The sequence below is a fragment of the Peromyscus maniculatus genome, chromosome 3 (genome assembly GCF_049852395.1).
Source record: "Peromyscus maniculatus bairdii isolate BWxNUB_F1_BW_parent chromosome 3, HU_Pman_BW_mat_3.1, whole genome shotgun sequence".
NCBI lineage: Eukaryota > Metazoa > Chordata > Mammalia > Rodentia > Cricetidae > Peromyscus > Peromyscus maniculatus.
The window spans coordinates 108,603,573-108,618,841 of NC_134854.1; the positions used below are offsets into that span (position 1 = coordinate 108,603,573).

A 15,269-nucleotide genomic window follows, 5' to 3' on the forward strand; every position below is an offset into this window, starting at 1 on the left:
CTGGAGAAAGCCAGGCACACAGTAGGTGCTTCATATGTGTTGGGTATAAAAGATTCATGTCTCAGCTGGCACCGGAAATCAGTTACCCAAGCAATGAAGGTTAGAAAGGGTATTTCAGGAAGAAACTGGGAGAAAAGCAAAGTGGACACAGTACCACGTGCCACGTGCCACGTGCCACTGAGCACTGTCAAAGCACCAAGTAAGGAGGGAGCTGGGGGACAGCAGAGAAATGACAAAGGGCTGGTGACAAGTAGTCAGAACCGTGCACCCAGAACGTCCAGGGCTGGGTCCTAAGGATTTGATGGATTCCCTGAAACTTTAATAAGAAACTTGTGAGCTTGTATGTACATGTTGCTGTCCTTTTCTGAAGAAAGGGATGTGCCATTTTCTCTAAATTCTCCAACGTTACGAACATTTGTAAGCATTGACAAGAGCCTGAAGAGGACAGGTTAGGTGTCAGGGTGCTGAGTAAAGAGCAGAATGCCGAAAGCCTGGGGTGGATGCTGTGCCTGTAAGGAAGGGCACTTGGAGATTCTGAACCTCACCTGGCGGTGAAGGGGCAGAGGCAGACTGAACTAGGGTGTGGGGCAGAGAGACAGGATACACTGGCAGAGGCTATGATCGTGGGAAGAGAAAAGGGTAGAAAAAGAAGATTCACTCAATGTCAGGTTCCCAGCTGGCTTTGCAGGAGGAGAGCAAGCAAGTTTAAGGGGAAATGCAAACTCAGCCTGGACCACTGTGACTAAGATGTCAGTGGGAAGAACAGGGGGCCAGTCCGGGCTCAAGACAAAGACGTGTGTGTCTCTATGTAGGTGAGAGTTTGAACCAGGAAATCAAATGAGCCACTTCTGGAGAGGGCGAGAAAGAAAGCAACAGACCAAGGCTGGGTCCATGAGTCACACGACACTATAACCAGACTCATGTCAACCTAACGCCACCGAATGAAGACGTGAGAATGGTTAAGCTAATAGTTAAGGAAATTAAAGAGTTGTTTGTTTGTTTGTTTGTTTGTTTGTTTGTTTTAATGGTGGGGAGGGTGGGAAGGATGGCTCCATGGGGTGTTCTGGCTTTTCCAAAGCAACATGCCAGCAGAAGCCTGTGAAGAGGCTGGGAAGGAATGGTCAGAGATGGGAGAAGGGGCGGGGCCACCGGACACCGGTGCAGGGGAATAGAGTTTCAGTGAAGTGAAGAGACAGGTATGGCAGATCAGCCAGAAATAACATGAGAAGACACAAGCTCTAGGAGAGAGGATTTTGCTCTCCAGCCTTGCCCATCCAGAACTTCTCAGCAGCAATAAAATGACTTAAATTCCATCTTTCAAAATCAAACTTGCCCATGCTTCACTGGTTCTGTCTGGGCAGGAAACAGGCTCTGAGCAGCCAGCTAGAAAGGATCTACACTCCTCAGAGCCCTGGAATGTGACTGCCAGAGCAAGGCCCTAGCCAGAGGGAGAGGAGATCAGGATAGAGCCCTCCTGCACCCCTCTACCCTGCGGCCCTCCCCTTGAAGCAGGGATAAGCTGACATGCCCATAGTCCCTGACTGAGCATGCTCCTCTCACCAGCTGTGACATCACAGGTGGGTGGCCAGAGCTACCCTTGGCTGGGGGGGGGGGGGCAGGGGAGGGGAGGTCTCTTTCCCTGCCAGTGTGTTTCAGAGACCACCAGCTTGGTAGCAGAGAAAGGGGGGCTATGGGAAGGAAGAGAAGAGAGGAACATCGGGGTCCCATGTCATCAGCCTGTCCCCAGGTGCCCTGTGGAGAGCCGGGAGATCAGCTGGATATCCTTTAATCAGTCAAACACTCGGGGGTCACCAGCAGAGACTGATAAGAATCTTATCGATTGTTAAATGCTAAGTGTCTGCCAGACAGCCCAGCCCTCTGGAAACACAAGTGACTTCAGTAATTCTGAGCATTGAGACTTAGCAGAGACCACGGAGCGGCTGCAAACCTCTGCCCACGAGTGCAGGCTCCTGTTACCTCAGCTCTCCTAGAGCACATGCTTCTCCAGACACCATTGCTGCAATCCCCAGGACTGATGCTAGGGTTAAAGATATTAGGGCCGGGGGCTGGAGAGATGGCTCGGGGGTTAAAAGCACTGGCTGATCTTCCAGAGGACCCAGGCAACCCCGGTTCAATTCCCAACACCCACATGGCAGCTTACAACTGCTATAACTCCAAAACCCTCACACAGACATACATGCAGGCAAAACACCAATTCACATAAAATAAATAAATAAATAAATTAAAACTCTTTAAAAAAAGATGTTAGGGGCTACACAGTTGGGACAATAAAGCATGCCTTCCCCCTGCCTCAATTGTGAGTGAACTGACATAGGAGAATCTCAATGTTGTCTTTAGGACTGTGGGACAAAACCTAGATGGATGTGGCCAAAAATGGGCTGGAACTGTGTTGAGCAGGTTTATCCACCTATGCTGGACATGGGCCTGGCCAGAGAAGACATTACTCAGGGTTACCCGAAACTGTTTAGTTAGAATTGGGAGCCCCTTGCTTTCTAAGGCCCGGGAAGACTTTCCTTCCCTTGTTCTAGAGAGCCCCTCCTCAATCGTGGAGGCGTGGGGCCTCGCCAAACCTGCTGGAGTAGGACACTGAGGGCAATCCACCCTGGGGCAGCACACACCCAAGAGACAAGCAAGGCAGGGCAGGTCCCCGTGTGCCCTGTGCTCTTGCCTATTTGCTGAGTGAGTGAGAGGAAGCGAGGACAGACCTGGAGTCGCTCACACTTTCTGCCCCAACACAGGAGGAACCCTCAGGAGTAGGGAAGGAACAGGTCCCGCCTTAGCTGGCATAGCCCCAGGCCCTGCAAGAAGATGCTTTCTGGGCTGCACCCCAGACCAGGCAGATTCCCGGCACAAGCCCAGCTTTCTTTACATTGAACAAACCCAGCCTCCTGCTAATTCCTCCTCCCTTCACTATGGCAACCCCCAAAACAAAACAGTAAAGGGCCTTGGTGTTGGGTTTTGTATCATCCAGAGGCCTCTGTCTCCTACAGCAAACAAGCCCAGGCATGATCCCACACCCCTCCCCCACGCCATGCTGTGTATAAGAAATCCGAAAAAAAACCTAGACTCCATCCACCGAGACAAGGTTTCAGGGTTGGTGTGTGTGTGTGTGTGTGTGTGTGTGTGTGTGTGTGTGTGTGTGTGTGTGTGTGTGTGTGTGTTTGCAAATCTTTACCTTTGAGTACAAAGCCCCCCTTGTCTTAAAGAGAGAGGATGCCCTTATTTTGTTTGTGAGCCTGGAGAAGCCAGGTGAATCTGATGTTCAGAGAATGCCACCTCAGTCACTGAGCTCCTCGGAGAAGGGAGCAGGGTCCAGCACCTCTCCCCTTCCGATTTAATGCCACCTGTCTGCATGTTCGGTGGCAGCTCTGTGAGTGTGAGGTGGGGACAGGCTTGAAGTTGCCCATTGAAAAGCCTCAGCCCTCCCCAGCTGGAAGGTACCCCCCACGGGCTGGGGCCTTCACACCTGCTGCGCTTTGGCACTGGCGTCCTGAGCACACTGTGCCAGAAACCTGGGCAAACAGCTTTGTGTCTTGCCACAATGTCAGCGTTTGTGGAATAACAATAATTCACACGCTTTAGCGGTTTCACAATTTGTCTTCTCATCCGCCTACCCCGGTAGCCTGGCTGAGATAAACGCGGGTTCTTTTATGCCAATTTTAATGATTAATATTAACTCTCATATCACATAGCACACAATCCACTTATCTACACGTATATATGTGGTTTACAGAATAAATACAAGTTAAAGAGCCTGCACAGAGTTGAGGAGGTGTCAGGAGTGGGCCAAGAGAGTCTGTTGAAGAACTGGGTTAGTGCCAGCCAGGAAGGGGTTGCTGCTGGCATCAGGGTGTGGGCGCAACAGTGTTGCCGTTGTGAGTGGAAGACTGAGTACGCGTCCAGAGCTGGAAATAGTGGGTTTAGGTCCAGGACCAGATGGGTGAACAGGTGGATGGACAGGCAGTCACGTAGACACGTCAACAACAGGGAACCCAAACAAGCTGACGCTCCAGGGACAGTCAGGGGTTTCTTCACTTGCCGGCCTGTGATGCACTCAACAGGTATTAGATAATAGGTTGGTGTGGAGCCGTACCGTCCAAGTATTATGTCACTTTATGGGGTCCAGATGAAGGAGTTACACCCTTTCCTGGGTCTGATGTACCATTGAAGTATCATGTGTGCATCACTTTATGGGTACAAGTGAAGGAGTTACACCCTTTCCTGGGTCTGATGTACCATTGAAGTATCATGTGTTCATCACTTTATGGGTACAAGTGAAGGAGTTACATCCTTTCCTGGGTCTGATGTATCTAACAACTTCCTGGGCCTGGTTTCTGTGGTATGATTTAATATGTCCATGTGCCCCTGCAGTTGCATTTCACTCCCAGTGAACCTACAGGGTGGCTCCATCCCAGGAAGAGGTCCTGCACCAGTTTGTGCTGGGTGGGGTGGTGGTGCCTGACTGATGGGGCAGCTCCTGGTCCACCCAGGGGGTGCATTCCCCCTTCTTCCTCAAGATGGCGTCAGAAGATACTTGTAAAATGGAGTCTTCTAGACTAGTGCGCAGCCTTTTGACAAGTACAGTTCCATGCAATATATGATAACTTACAGTAAGGCATAACCTGCCTTAACAGACAGCCAGGATGGGACCCGGCAGACACAGTTACCAAATGGCCCCGCTGGACCCCAGGCTTCATCCTCGTAGGCCTGGTGGACAGGCAGGGAAGAGGCCCAGAACACGCTGGTCCAGAGTCAGGTTGTGTGTCATGACTCCACTCACACTCAGTTTCCACTGTGTGGATCCCCACTCACACCCTCCTGAGCCAAACTCCGTGTTTGCCGCTGAGCAGGAGTGCCGGTCTCCCCTTGCATGGTGGCTACCCACCCAAGAATCACCTGTGTGAAGAGCTGGTTCCCAGGCACTCTTCCCCGGCACAGGGCAGCTTGCTAAGGGCAAGAGCCTGCTGCTTCCAGCTGGGAGCCAGGCTGCCCACACTTGAATTCTGACTGCTCTAATTCTGAGGTGCGAAAAGTGGATACTTAGGATACTTAGGTCAGCCTGAGCTACAGAGAGACTCGGAGACTCTATTTAAAAACAAAATAAAACAAGCAAAACCCTGGTCTTTCTGTAAGCCTTCAAAGTTTCTCTGGATCTCCTTGCCTCAGAATGTTTAACTATAAGGTGGGGGAAATAAAAATTAAAGTTTAGAGTTCATCAAATTATTGATAAGAATGAAATGTGGTAGCCTCGTACATGGAAAGAATAAAGATAATCCCTGCACATAAGTGCTCAATAAATATTAGCTATGTTAGTAATTATTTTATCACCGTTATCATCCTCAACCTCCCATCAGAATGTAAAAAGAGAAAAAGTGTTTTGTTCGGTGCCCGGTGTGCAGGCACCGAGTAGCCGTGTCCTCCTGACTGTGGTTTAGATCACACACTGTGAGCACTTTGGGCCTGACTAGTTGGTTGGTCCCGTGACCCTCAGCTCCGCCTACTAAGCATTAAGTAGAGGCACAATACACACTTGCTGTGCATGTTAGTTCCTGATGAACTATTAGCTCCATGTCTGTTTCTAGAAAACAAAGTGAGTACTTTCTTATTTGAGAGTGACATTTATGAATGTGACATCGATGACTTCAGGAAGCACTTGAGACCCAGGCACAAGAAAATGTTTTAATGCTCCACCCTGCGCCTTAGCATGTGGAGAGGGCATCTTGCTGGACCCCCTCTTCTTCCTCCACTACAGCCAGGTATTACAGAACCAGCCATCAATGTCCACTCCGATGTCTTAGAAGATTCTCCCCCACCATAAGCCAGTCCTTCACCCTTGCTGCCCACAGAAACTGCCCCCATCTTCCATGGGCATACAGAAGCATGCTTCAGGATCTCAGCCTCTGCTTCAGTTGATCTGAGGCAGAAACAATAACGAAGGAGGCTGTCGTGTATAATGGGAATAGCTGTAGCCTGCAGTCTTTATGGAAGGCTGCCGTGTATAATGTGAATAGCTGTAGCCTGCAGTCTTTATGGAAGACTGTTGTGTATAATGTGAATAGCTGTAGCCTGCAGTCTTTATGGAAGGCTGTTGTGTATAATGTGAATAGCTGTAGCCTGCAGTCTTTATGGAAGGCTGCAGTTTTGCAAGCCTCTTGGTGACCAAAGCACTTATTATTCCAAGTGCAGACAGGTTTACGATCTGAAATATTCACTGTGTTGGTTACTATGGGGAAACAGAGGAAGGTTCCAGCTCTGAGTTAAAAGGGATCGCTTATATGGGATAGCCTGGCTCTCTCCTCTCCACTCCCATCCCACGTCCTTCTGTTGTCTGGTGACACAGAGGCCTTCTTACTCTCTCTGTTGCCTAGAATACAGACAGACAAGCCACGAGACTCGCCCTTCACTAACACGTGACTTCTCGCAGATACCACTAACTGTATGCTCTGTTCCAGACTTCTGTATGCAGGTCCAGTGGGTCCTCCTGCCATGGCCTTGTCTGCTGTTGGACCCTCGCTTTCCCCACCCCACGCTCTGGCTGCCCAGCCTTGCACCTGAGCCTGAGGCCTGGCTCCCTTGAGGGCAATCCCACATTCCCAAACCTTGGCTTCTTGGCTGAAGCCAAGGGTGTTTAGTTCCCTGGCTTTCTGGTCAAAGACATTCCAGAGAGTTCCAGGGACTGAGAGTTGCCTTTAAACCTCTTCCAGAGCCCTACTGAGCTCTCGAAGTGGGAGTGACTCATATCCTGGCTCTGCCATTAGTTTGTGGGGTCGCCCTGGACAGGCCACCCAGCCTCCCTCCAGCGTAACTGTGGGGGCGGGGGGGGGGGGGGACAGCCTTGAGAGCCTGGTAGAGCTGTGAACAGTCTCCCTAAAGATCATGGTGGTGATACAGTTGGGTTGCAAGCCTCCATCCTCCTGAGCCTATCTGTGGGTCCCACAGATCACTGACTGAATAACCTTCCACGTGCTCACACTCTCGTGTCCCAGAGGAGACACCCACATGGATATTCTAAAGAAGCCTCTTGGGATATTTCTCGTTATGAAAAAAATTTTAAAGGAAAGAGAAAATACAGGTTTTAAAAAGAAGCAAATTGCCCTACCAGTGAAGACACTTTATCATTTCAGTACATACCAATAAACTGTCAGTGAAAATGCCCAGTGTGGAGCAGACACCTATAACCTTAGCACTCTAGCATTTAGGAGATGGAGATGAAAGGAGCAGGAGTTCAAGACCAGCCTCAGCCCAATACTGAGTTCAAGGCCAGGCTGAGCCACATGAGACCCTGTCTCAAAACAAACAAAAAGCTACTGGTGAAATTGTTAGTAAATAGCAGAGACAGTCTTTCTGCTGCTCACTCTTGACTCAGTGTACAGAAATCTCTCTGTACCAGCAATTGTTTCTCTTGTTTAAATGTTACTTGATAGCACATTCCAGCATTAGTAGCCTATAGCTTGATAAGACTTTGTGCAGCTATCCTTTTTTTTTTTTTTTTTCCCGAGACAAGGTTTCTCCGTGTAGTTTTGGTGCCTATTCTGGAGTTCACTCTGTAGACCAGGCTGGCCTCGAACTCACAGAGATCTGCCTGGCTCTGCCTCCCGAGTGCTGAGATTAAAGGTGTGCACCACCATCGCCTGGCTGTCCTTTTCAATTGTATTATTATCTATGCAAATATCCCAGATGGTTTTCTTAGACCAAAGCTGGGGCTGTCGCTCAGGCGGCTTCTGATGTGCACAGCGGTGTCCCACGTCCCCAGGAAGCTGTGGCACTGTGTAGCCGGTAGGGAAAGACTTAGACTCATAATCCCAGGTGCTTTCTGAATCAGCTGACCGGAACATGACAGCTGAGGACAAGTGGGACTTAGGTTTGCTACACGCAGGCCATGCAGCTGTGCTCATCTGCAGGCCTGGTCTGGGAACCTGCAGAAGGGGTTAAACCTGACCTCCGCTGCCTGGCCCCCTCACCATACACAGCCCCACGCACTGACCGCCTGTCTCTCAGCCACCCTCACCTGCAGGTTCACGTAGTGGCCCTGTCCCCTTTCCTATGCGGCCTCTCATCAGCGGTCCTAGACTTTCACCCCACAGCCTAGGAGGCTGTGGCACACACTTCTGTGTAGGATGTGGGGCTGAATCCTAAATAGGATTGCTCTGAATCATCCCAGGTGGTGACCTGAACCCCAGGCCTTGGGGGCTGAAATCTCTCCCCCAAGGCGGAGCCAGGGCTCAGAGACAAGGGGCAGTCTTTAGCCACCTTTACACCCGGAAGATGGATCATTCAGAATGATCCCGAAATAAAGATCCCTGAAACATTAAATCCATTTCTCTTGAAAAGCAGCCAAAGAGACTATGTTATGGGGCCTTGACCTTGAATGATGGGCAGAGTCTGACTCCAATGTGTATTGCACTGTGATCTCATCTAGGCCTCAAATCTACCATTGTTGGGGGGATACCCTCAAGCGTTCCACCTGTCACTGACCGCCCTCTCTTCACCCACAGTCAGACGGCTCCATCCTGGCAATCGCCCTGCTGATCCTGTTCCTGCTGCTGGCCCTGGCCCTGCTCTGGTGGTTCTGGCCCCTCTGCTGCACAGTGGTAAGTGGGCCAGCCTCAGGCCACACAGGCAAGGGTCACATGAAGACCCCAGGTACATCAGTGTGGGGGCGAGGTGGGGACCGGGAACTGTAACAGTAGATCAATCTTGTATTATTATTATTATTATTATTATTATTATTATTATTATTATTTACAAATTATATAAAATCAGCATAAAACAGGCATGGTCACTTGGACCTAAGAGCATGAGAAGTCAGCATGGGCTAGGGTAAGACCACCAATGGCAAAGCCTTTGGGTACAACCATGTAGAAGGCAGAGATTAAAGCACGTGTATTTGGTATTTGAAAATCACACAGACAGTGCTGGATGTCGTCCTTATCCAAAAGCACTTCGCTAGAGTTGGGATCTATTGATACATCGTATGATGCTAGGCTTATATCGGTGGGAAATGTTTCCCAAAATAAACTTTTTCATGACAGGAAGCAGCATCACCCAAGGCAGGATTGTTTTGCAATCTTCAAAATAATTTTAAATGAATTTATCTGGTTTAAGTCCCTGTTGCCTGGGAAGGCAGCCAGCGTGTCTTCATGCGGTCTCGCTTTGTAAGTCTGAGGATTCCTGTGTGAGGAAAGATCCTGGAGACAGACAGCATCTCCTGTTTGCGATGCTGTTGGCTGCCTCGCCCCTTGTTGCTGAACATTGACCTGAACATTCAAGAGCCCTCCAAACTCTGTGTCGACCACTCACTTCAGGGATCCTGACTGGGGCTGGATGAGGTCATATGTTTCCGGAATGGGAGTGTGGTGTGCAGGAAAGAGGGCCTCCCCACAGAAACCCATTCAGAGCGCTCTGGAAAGTTCCTCCACCCTGAGAGTCTGCACCCCAGAGTCCTCTAACTAACAGAAGCTGTCTTTGTGAGCCATGGTCCCCAAGCCTCCCTCCATCATTCTCCCTGGCCCTCCTCCCAAGTGTGGGAAATGTCACTTGACCCAGTTCCTGAGCTGCTGCGTGTCCATGTTAAGGAAACAGCTAGAGCCACGGAGGACTTACACAGTGTGGGCACGAGGCCTCTCTCTCCCCACGGCAGCCCTCTCTCTAGGAGTCAGAGTCACAGTGCCCAACAGCCTGCAAGGTCTCCACCCCGACAGGCCAATCTTAACCTTTTAATCACTGCATACCCAAGGGAGGGATACAAGGTGGGACCAACATCAGACCCTTAAATTCTCTTTCTGAAAACACAAATAATGTGCTCATCCATACCTGACCTCCATCCCTGCTGGCCAGTGTCCGGTGAATTTGCGGTCCCAGCCCCTGCCCACAGCTCCCGCGTGTACCTTGCTGAGTCAGTGCTGTGTTCCCGGGTTTCTGTTCACTCCTCCACTGTCTCTGCTCACTCTCGCCTGTATCCTGTGTCATTTTCTCCAGGTTACCTCCAACCCTCCTCTCCACATCTTATCCACTATGATATCACTACAATGTCACTAAATTCAGTGACTGACTACTTCATGTGATCACCCATTCCTGGTGTAGCTGCGAAAGACCAGGCCAGGCCCCATTCCAGGGAACCACTGGGCATCACACTTGCAGGCCTCTCGCTCAGAATGTCCAAACTAAACTCATCCAACACATTATCTTTGGACCTGCTTGTCCCCAGGGACTGTGCCCATGACCTCCAACTGCCCAAACTGAAGCCTGCCCGGGCCCCTCATGTCCCCTGTCGGCTCATGTGTCTGAACATTTGGTTTCCAGCTGGTGGCCCTGGTTTTGAAAAGTCATGGAATCTTTAGGAGGTGGAGCCCTGCTGGAGGACGTGGGTACTGGGAATGCGCTTTGAAGTTTGCTCATCTGGCCCATCCTCCTTTCCACTTTCTGCTTCCTGATTGCTGACTGCCAACCCAATGTGACCAGCAGCCCCACATTCCTGCTGCCAAGTCTTCCTCACTATAATGGACTGTATTCCTTCTGTGAGCCAAAATACACACACACACACACACACACACACACACACACACACACACACACACGCATACATGTCACCACTTGTCAAGTATTTGGTCACAATAATAAGAAAAGTAAGTAATACAGCCTGTCTCCAAAAAGCACCCAGATCATCACCATAACCTGGCCACCCCAGATTCTCACAGCTATTCCGTCCCTTCCCCAAGGTGGCCTTTCCTAAGCCAGCTCTCCTCCAGCCTCAACTCCCACCCTTACCTCCCGGGTATGGAGGTAGCACAGCTTCCTCAGGGAACTAATAACGCCGCCGCCGCCGTTATGATTTTCTTTTTATTTGCCTTTGCCTGTTAAGCTGCAGCTGCTGAAAGCTGAGCCTGTGGGTCTCCAGAACGTAACACATTACTCAGCTAAACCTCAAAATTCCTGGAGCATCTAAGTGGATGAGGGCCATCTCCAGGCACACCCTATCCTGAGAATATCTGGATGGATTGTCTACCTGCCGTGTTTGTATGAGTCCGCATGCACATGAGTGTGCAGGTACTTGTGCATATGTGTACTCGTGCATGTGGAGACCAAAGTCAACCTCGGGTGTCATCATCATCAGTAACATCATCTCTCTCCTTTGAGACAGGGTCTCTCATTGGCCCAGAATGCAGCAATTAGGCTAGGCTGACTGGCCAGTGAGTTCCTCCTGTCCCTGCCTCCCCAGCACTGGAATCATAAGTAAACACCTCATTTGTTTTTTAAACACAGGCTCTGGGGATTGAACTCAAGTCCTTGTGCCCTCAAGGCAGGTGCTTTACAGACTGAGCCATTGTCCAGCCCCGGTGTTCCTCCCTACCATGACCACTATGACCATCCTGTCGCCTCTTGCTGAGATTTTTCATTTTGGTTTTTAGATTTTCTTTCTCTGCTGTCATCAGCTCCTCTGTCTTGGAAACATAGGTCAGTGACGTTCGCTCCGTTGCAAGCACCCATTTCCTGCTGCAGTTCAGTTCCTGCAGCGACATCTCCATTCTTCTCTCATGTCAGGGCTGCAGTGTCTGTCCCGCCAGGGCTTACTCAGCACATCTCTCCCACTGAATCCAACCAGGGCGAAGAGAAAAGCAGCCACAGAGAGCAACTCCAAACTGGAGAGCGGTGCCCAGGACATAATTAGTCTATTTTCAAAACCGCACTATAAAAAGCTGACTCATCTTGGGGGAAGGAGCCCACTCAAAGTCCAAAGGAACTGTATTAGATGGTGACTTCTTGAGTGTTTGTATTATCATAACTTACCTATATGTAATAGGCAATTTATATATACCAAATGTCATAACAAAAGATGCATCCATTTCTTTAAGCCCTAGACATAATTTTTATTTTATGGGGAGTTCCTTTCATAGTAACTTTCCTGATACTGTAACAAAATACCCGACAGGAAGCAGCTTACAGGAGGAAAGGTTTATCAGGTTTATCTTGGCTCATAGTGTGAGGACTCAGTCAACCATGGCCCTTGGCTGCCTGACGTGAGAGACGTCATATGGCGTTCCCTGTCAGGAAGCAGAGAGAGATGAACACTAGCCCTCAACTCAACTTCTCCCTTTACCCACTCTACTCAGTCCCAGCCCATGGGATGGTGTTGCCCACATCCACATAGATCTTCCCTCCTAAGTTAAACTCCTTTGGAAACACACCCAGAAGTGTGTCTCCTAGGTGATTCTAAATCCACTCAATAGACAGTGGTGGGTCAGTGGTGTATCAGGAATCTAAGTAGAGAGATCTTGCTGTATTCTGCAAGATAAACTCAGGCTGGTGAGATGGCTCGTTTAGAAAAGGTACTTACTACCAAGCCTGACTACCTGGGTTCCACCCCCAAGACTCATGTGGTAAAAGGAAGGAACTGACCCCACAAGTTATCCTCTGACCTCTATACACACACACACACACACACACACACACACACACACACACACACACACACAGTTTTTAAAAAAGAAATTCTGAAATGAGTTGCACAATGGTACAAGTATATAAATCACTGAACTGCGCTCATAAAAATAGGGAAACCGAGAATCTTACGTCTTGCGGTACTTACCACGTTTAAAGAGACAAACAATCCCTCGTACAATTGCAGCTGTTATGCTGTCCCACTAATTACACCAGCATGCCCTTGAGGTCAGAGCAAATCGTTACTTTTGGGTCCAGGTAAGAATAAAGACTGTATGTGGTTTTTTAGAACAGGGTTGGGCATGTTCATTCATCATGTGCTCTGTGAAAAATCTGTTCTCTTTGGTTCCCAAGGGACCCTGTGAGCAATTTTGTAAAAGGTCACATTTAATTCATTTTTTTGAATTCAGGGACAGTTTAACAAATAGCCGGTTGGACATCTCTAGTGACCAATTAGAACTTGATATACATTGAATTGAAACAAGAATAAAGTCTTCAGATACTGCTCTCCATCCCTCTCACAATACTGAAATGTAGGGCCAGACACCCACTCCCAGCATCACCAAGGACCTTGCTAGTGATCTGTGTGATTACAACCTAGTGCAACAGACAGCGACTCATGCAGCACTGGGGGCCCGGGCAGGTGTGTCCCCTGATCATTCTCTAGCCTACACCTCCCATCTGGGTCTTCTCACTCTGCCACTTAGGAAAGTGGTTTTCACTATGCAGGGGCCTGCTCTCCCTCTGCATCCCGATTCTCCTCTGCATCTCTGTATCCCTGCTCTCTCCTCTGCATCCCTGCCCTGCCTTCTGCACCCCTGCCCTCCCCTCTGCACCCCTGCCCTCCCCTCTGCACCCCTGCCCTCCCCTCTGCACCCCTGCCCTCCCCTCTGCACCCCTGCCCTCCCCTCTGCACCCCTGCCCTCCCCTCTGCACCCCTGCCCTCCCCTCTGCATCTCCACCCTCTGCCAGCTTCCCTTCACCTGAGCCAGCCCCATTGCTCACCGTGAAATCCACCCACACACCCTTCTCCTGTGCCACAGGTAAGTGGACAGAGGCTGGCCGTCACTGGAGATGACACACTGCCAAAGCCTCGTCTCCCCCGTCCTGACACACTGCCAAAGCCTCGTCTCCCCCATCCTGACACACTGCCAAAGCCTCATCTTCCCCATCAGTCAAAGGACTGGGAAAAGCCTTTAACCTCAGGTCCCCATGTAAATATCCAGGAACGGGGAATGTGCTGTTTCCTGCTGACCTCCTCACATTCTGCCTCCTGAGTCCCTCTGGAGAGTCCCTGGTTTGTGGCTCTCAGATCAGGCTGCATTACTGAAACTACCTGAGGATTAGGTGATCAGGGACAGCTCTTCCAAACTGCATCCACTACACAGCAATGCCCCTCCGGGTGAAAACACACACCTCAAAGCAGGAGGAGTTGAGGCAATAGCTTGAAAGATGCCATCCAACTAGGCTGGAGAATGTCTTCATGGCAGGTCCCTCAGGGCCTTATTAGAGTGATGGGTGTGGTGAATCCCCACACGTGCCGGCCCTGGGACGCTCCTTTGGCCCTTCTGTCCACAATCTACAATACCTTGGCATGCTCACACCAAGGACACTGGTATTCTACCAGAAATAGTGAAGAAATACAGTCCCAGAGAAGGCCGAAGCAGCTCAAAATGCAGAATCCAGGACTGTGAGGGTGGCCTCTGCCCTCCCTCTCGGAGGCTGCCTCAGGGTCTCCCAGCTTAAAAATACTGCAGCAGCAGCAACCCACTGACCTCCGTGGCCTTGCTCAGACTCCACTGACCCTGCTGGCAGCTGGAAACAGCTGGCCCATAGCCCAGGCAGAGGCCAAAGACGCTCCTCCTCCAAGCCAGGGCTTCTGAGTTCACGGGGTCATTTTACGGTGCCACTTCCCAGAGTTCTGCAGTGACCCTGACATCATGCTGTGGCCACTGTGCCCAAACACTCTGTTCAGTCACCACGTCAGTCACTTAGGCCTTATCCACTCACGTTAGCATTCCTACCGTGGCTGTCACTTTAGATACTGATAAATTGGCCTCTTAAACAATCCCGGCCTCAGGCAGGTAAGAGGCACAAAAGTGCTTCCGGTTGGAGTTCCAAATGGAGAAAGAAACACAGAAGGTCTCATTTCCTATGAAGATCTCATCTCTTTGAAAATTTATTGTACTTCCTTCCAAACGCCTCAGCACTAGCCTTTGCTCAGCTTGTGTGATGTGAAAGTTGTAGACTGAGGATGTGCTGGGCCAGCAGTAATCACTCCACAGATGCGAGGTTTGTATTAAACTCAGCCAGTCTGTATTGTGGGAAGGATCGTTGATCTGTCTGTCTAGGTCTTTCACTTCCCCATCTTTATATGGTTCCTGACTTTTGTGGGAATACTTATCTGAAGGCTTAGGGATAAAAATAGAAGCCTAGAATGTAAAAGGCAAGCAAGTACCCCTCCCCTCTGTAATGTTAAAGTCCTTAGGGGTGCATTTCTAGTGCCAATTAAAGAGAGCTGTCACCCTCTTCTGGTCTCTTCAGGTACTGCACACATGTAATGTACATACAGACAAGCAGGCACACATACATACACATAAATCTTAAAAATTAAACACACAGTCTTAGGGAAACAACGCACTGAAACAAAGCTACACTCAATAAAATTTTCATTCTTTTCAATATCTTGAACTTTTTAATTTTTTATTACATTTTTAGTGTGTGTGCGTGTAAATTAACTAACAACTTGCAAGAGTCCGTTCTCTTTCCACCGTATGGGTCCTGGAGACCAAATTCAAGTCCACCAGGCT

At 49.7% G+C, this 15,269-nt stretch overlaps 1 protein-coding gene across 3 annotated transcripts in view; it reads left to right on the forward strand.

Annotated features, from left to right (window-relative positions):
* Antxr1 (ANTXR cell adhesion molecule 1) overlaps positions 1–15,269 on the forward strand; it is a 203,823-nt gene that overhangs the window by 115,360 nt on the left and 73,194 nt on the right. For all 3 annotated transcript variants that reach the window (XM_076567149.1, XM_076567150.1, XM_076567148.1), the window contains one exon: positions 8,517–8,612. In XM_076567149.1, the coding sequence (XP_076423264.1) occupies positions 8,517–8,612 (96 nt within the window). The remainder of the gene's footprint in view (positions 1–8,516; positions 8,613–15,269) is intronic.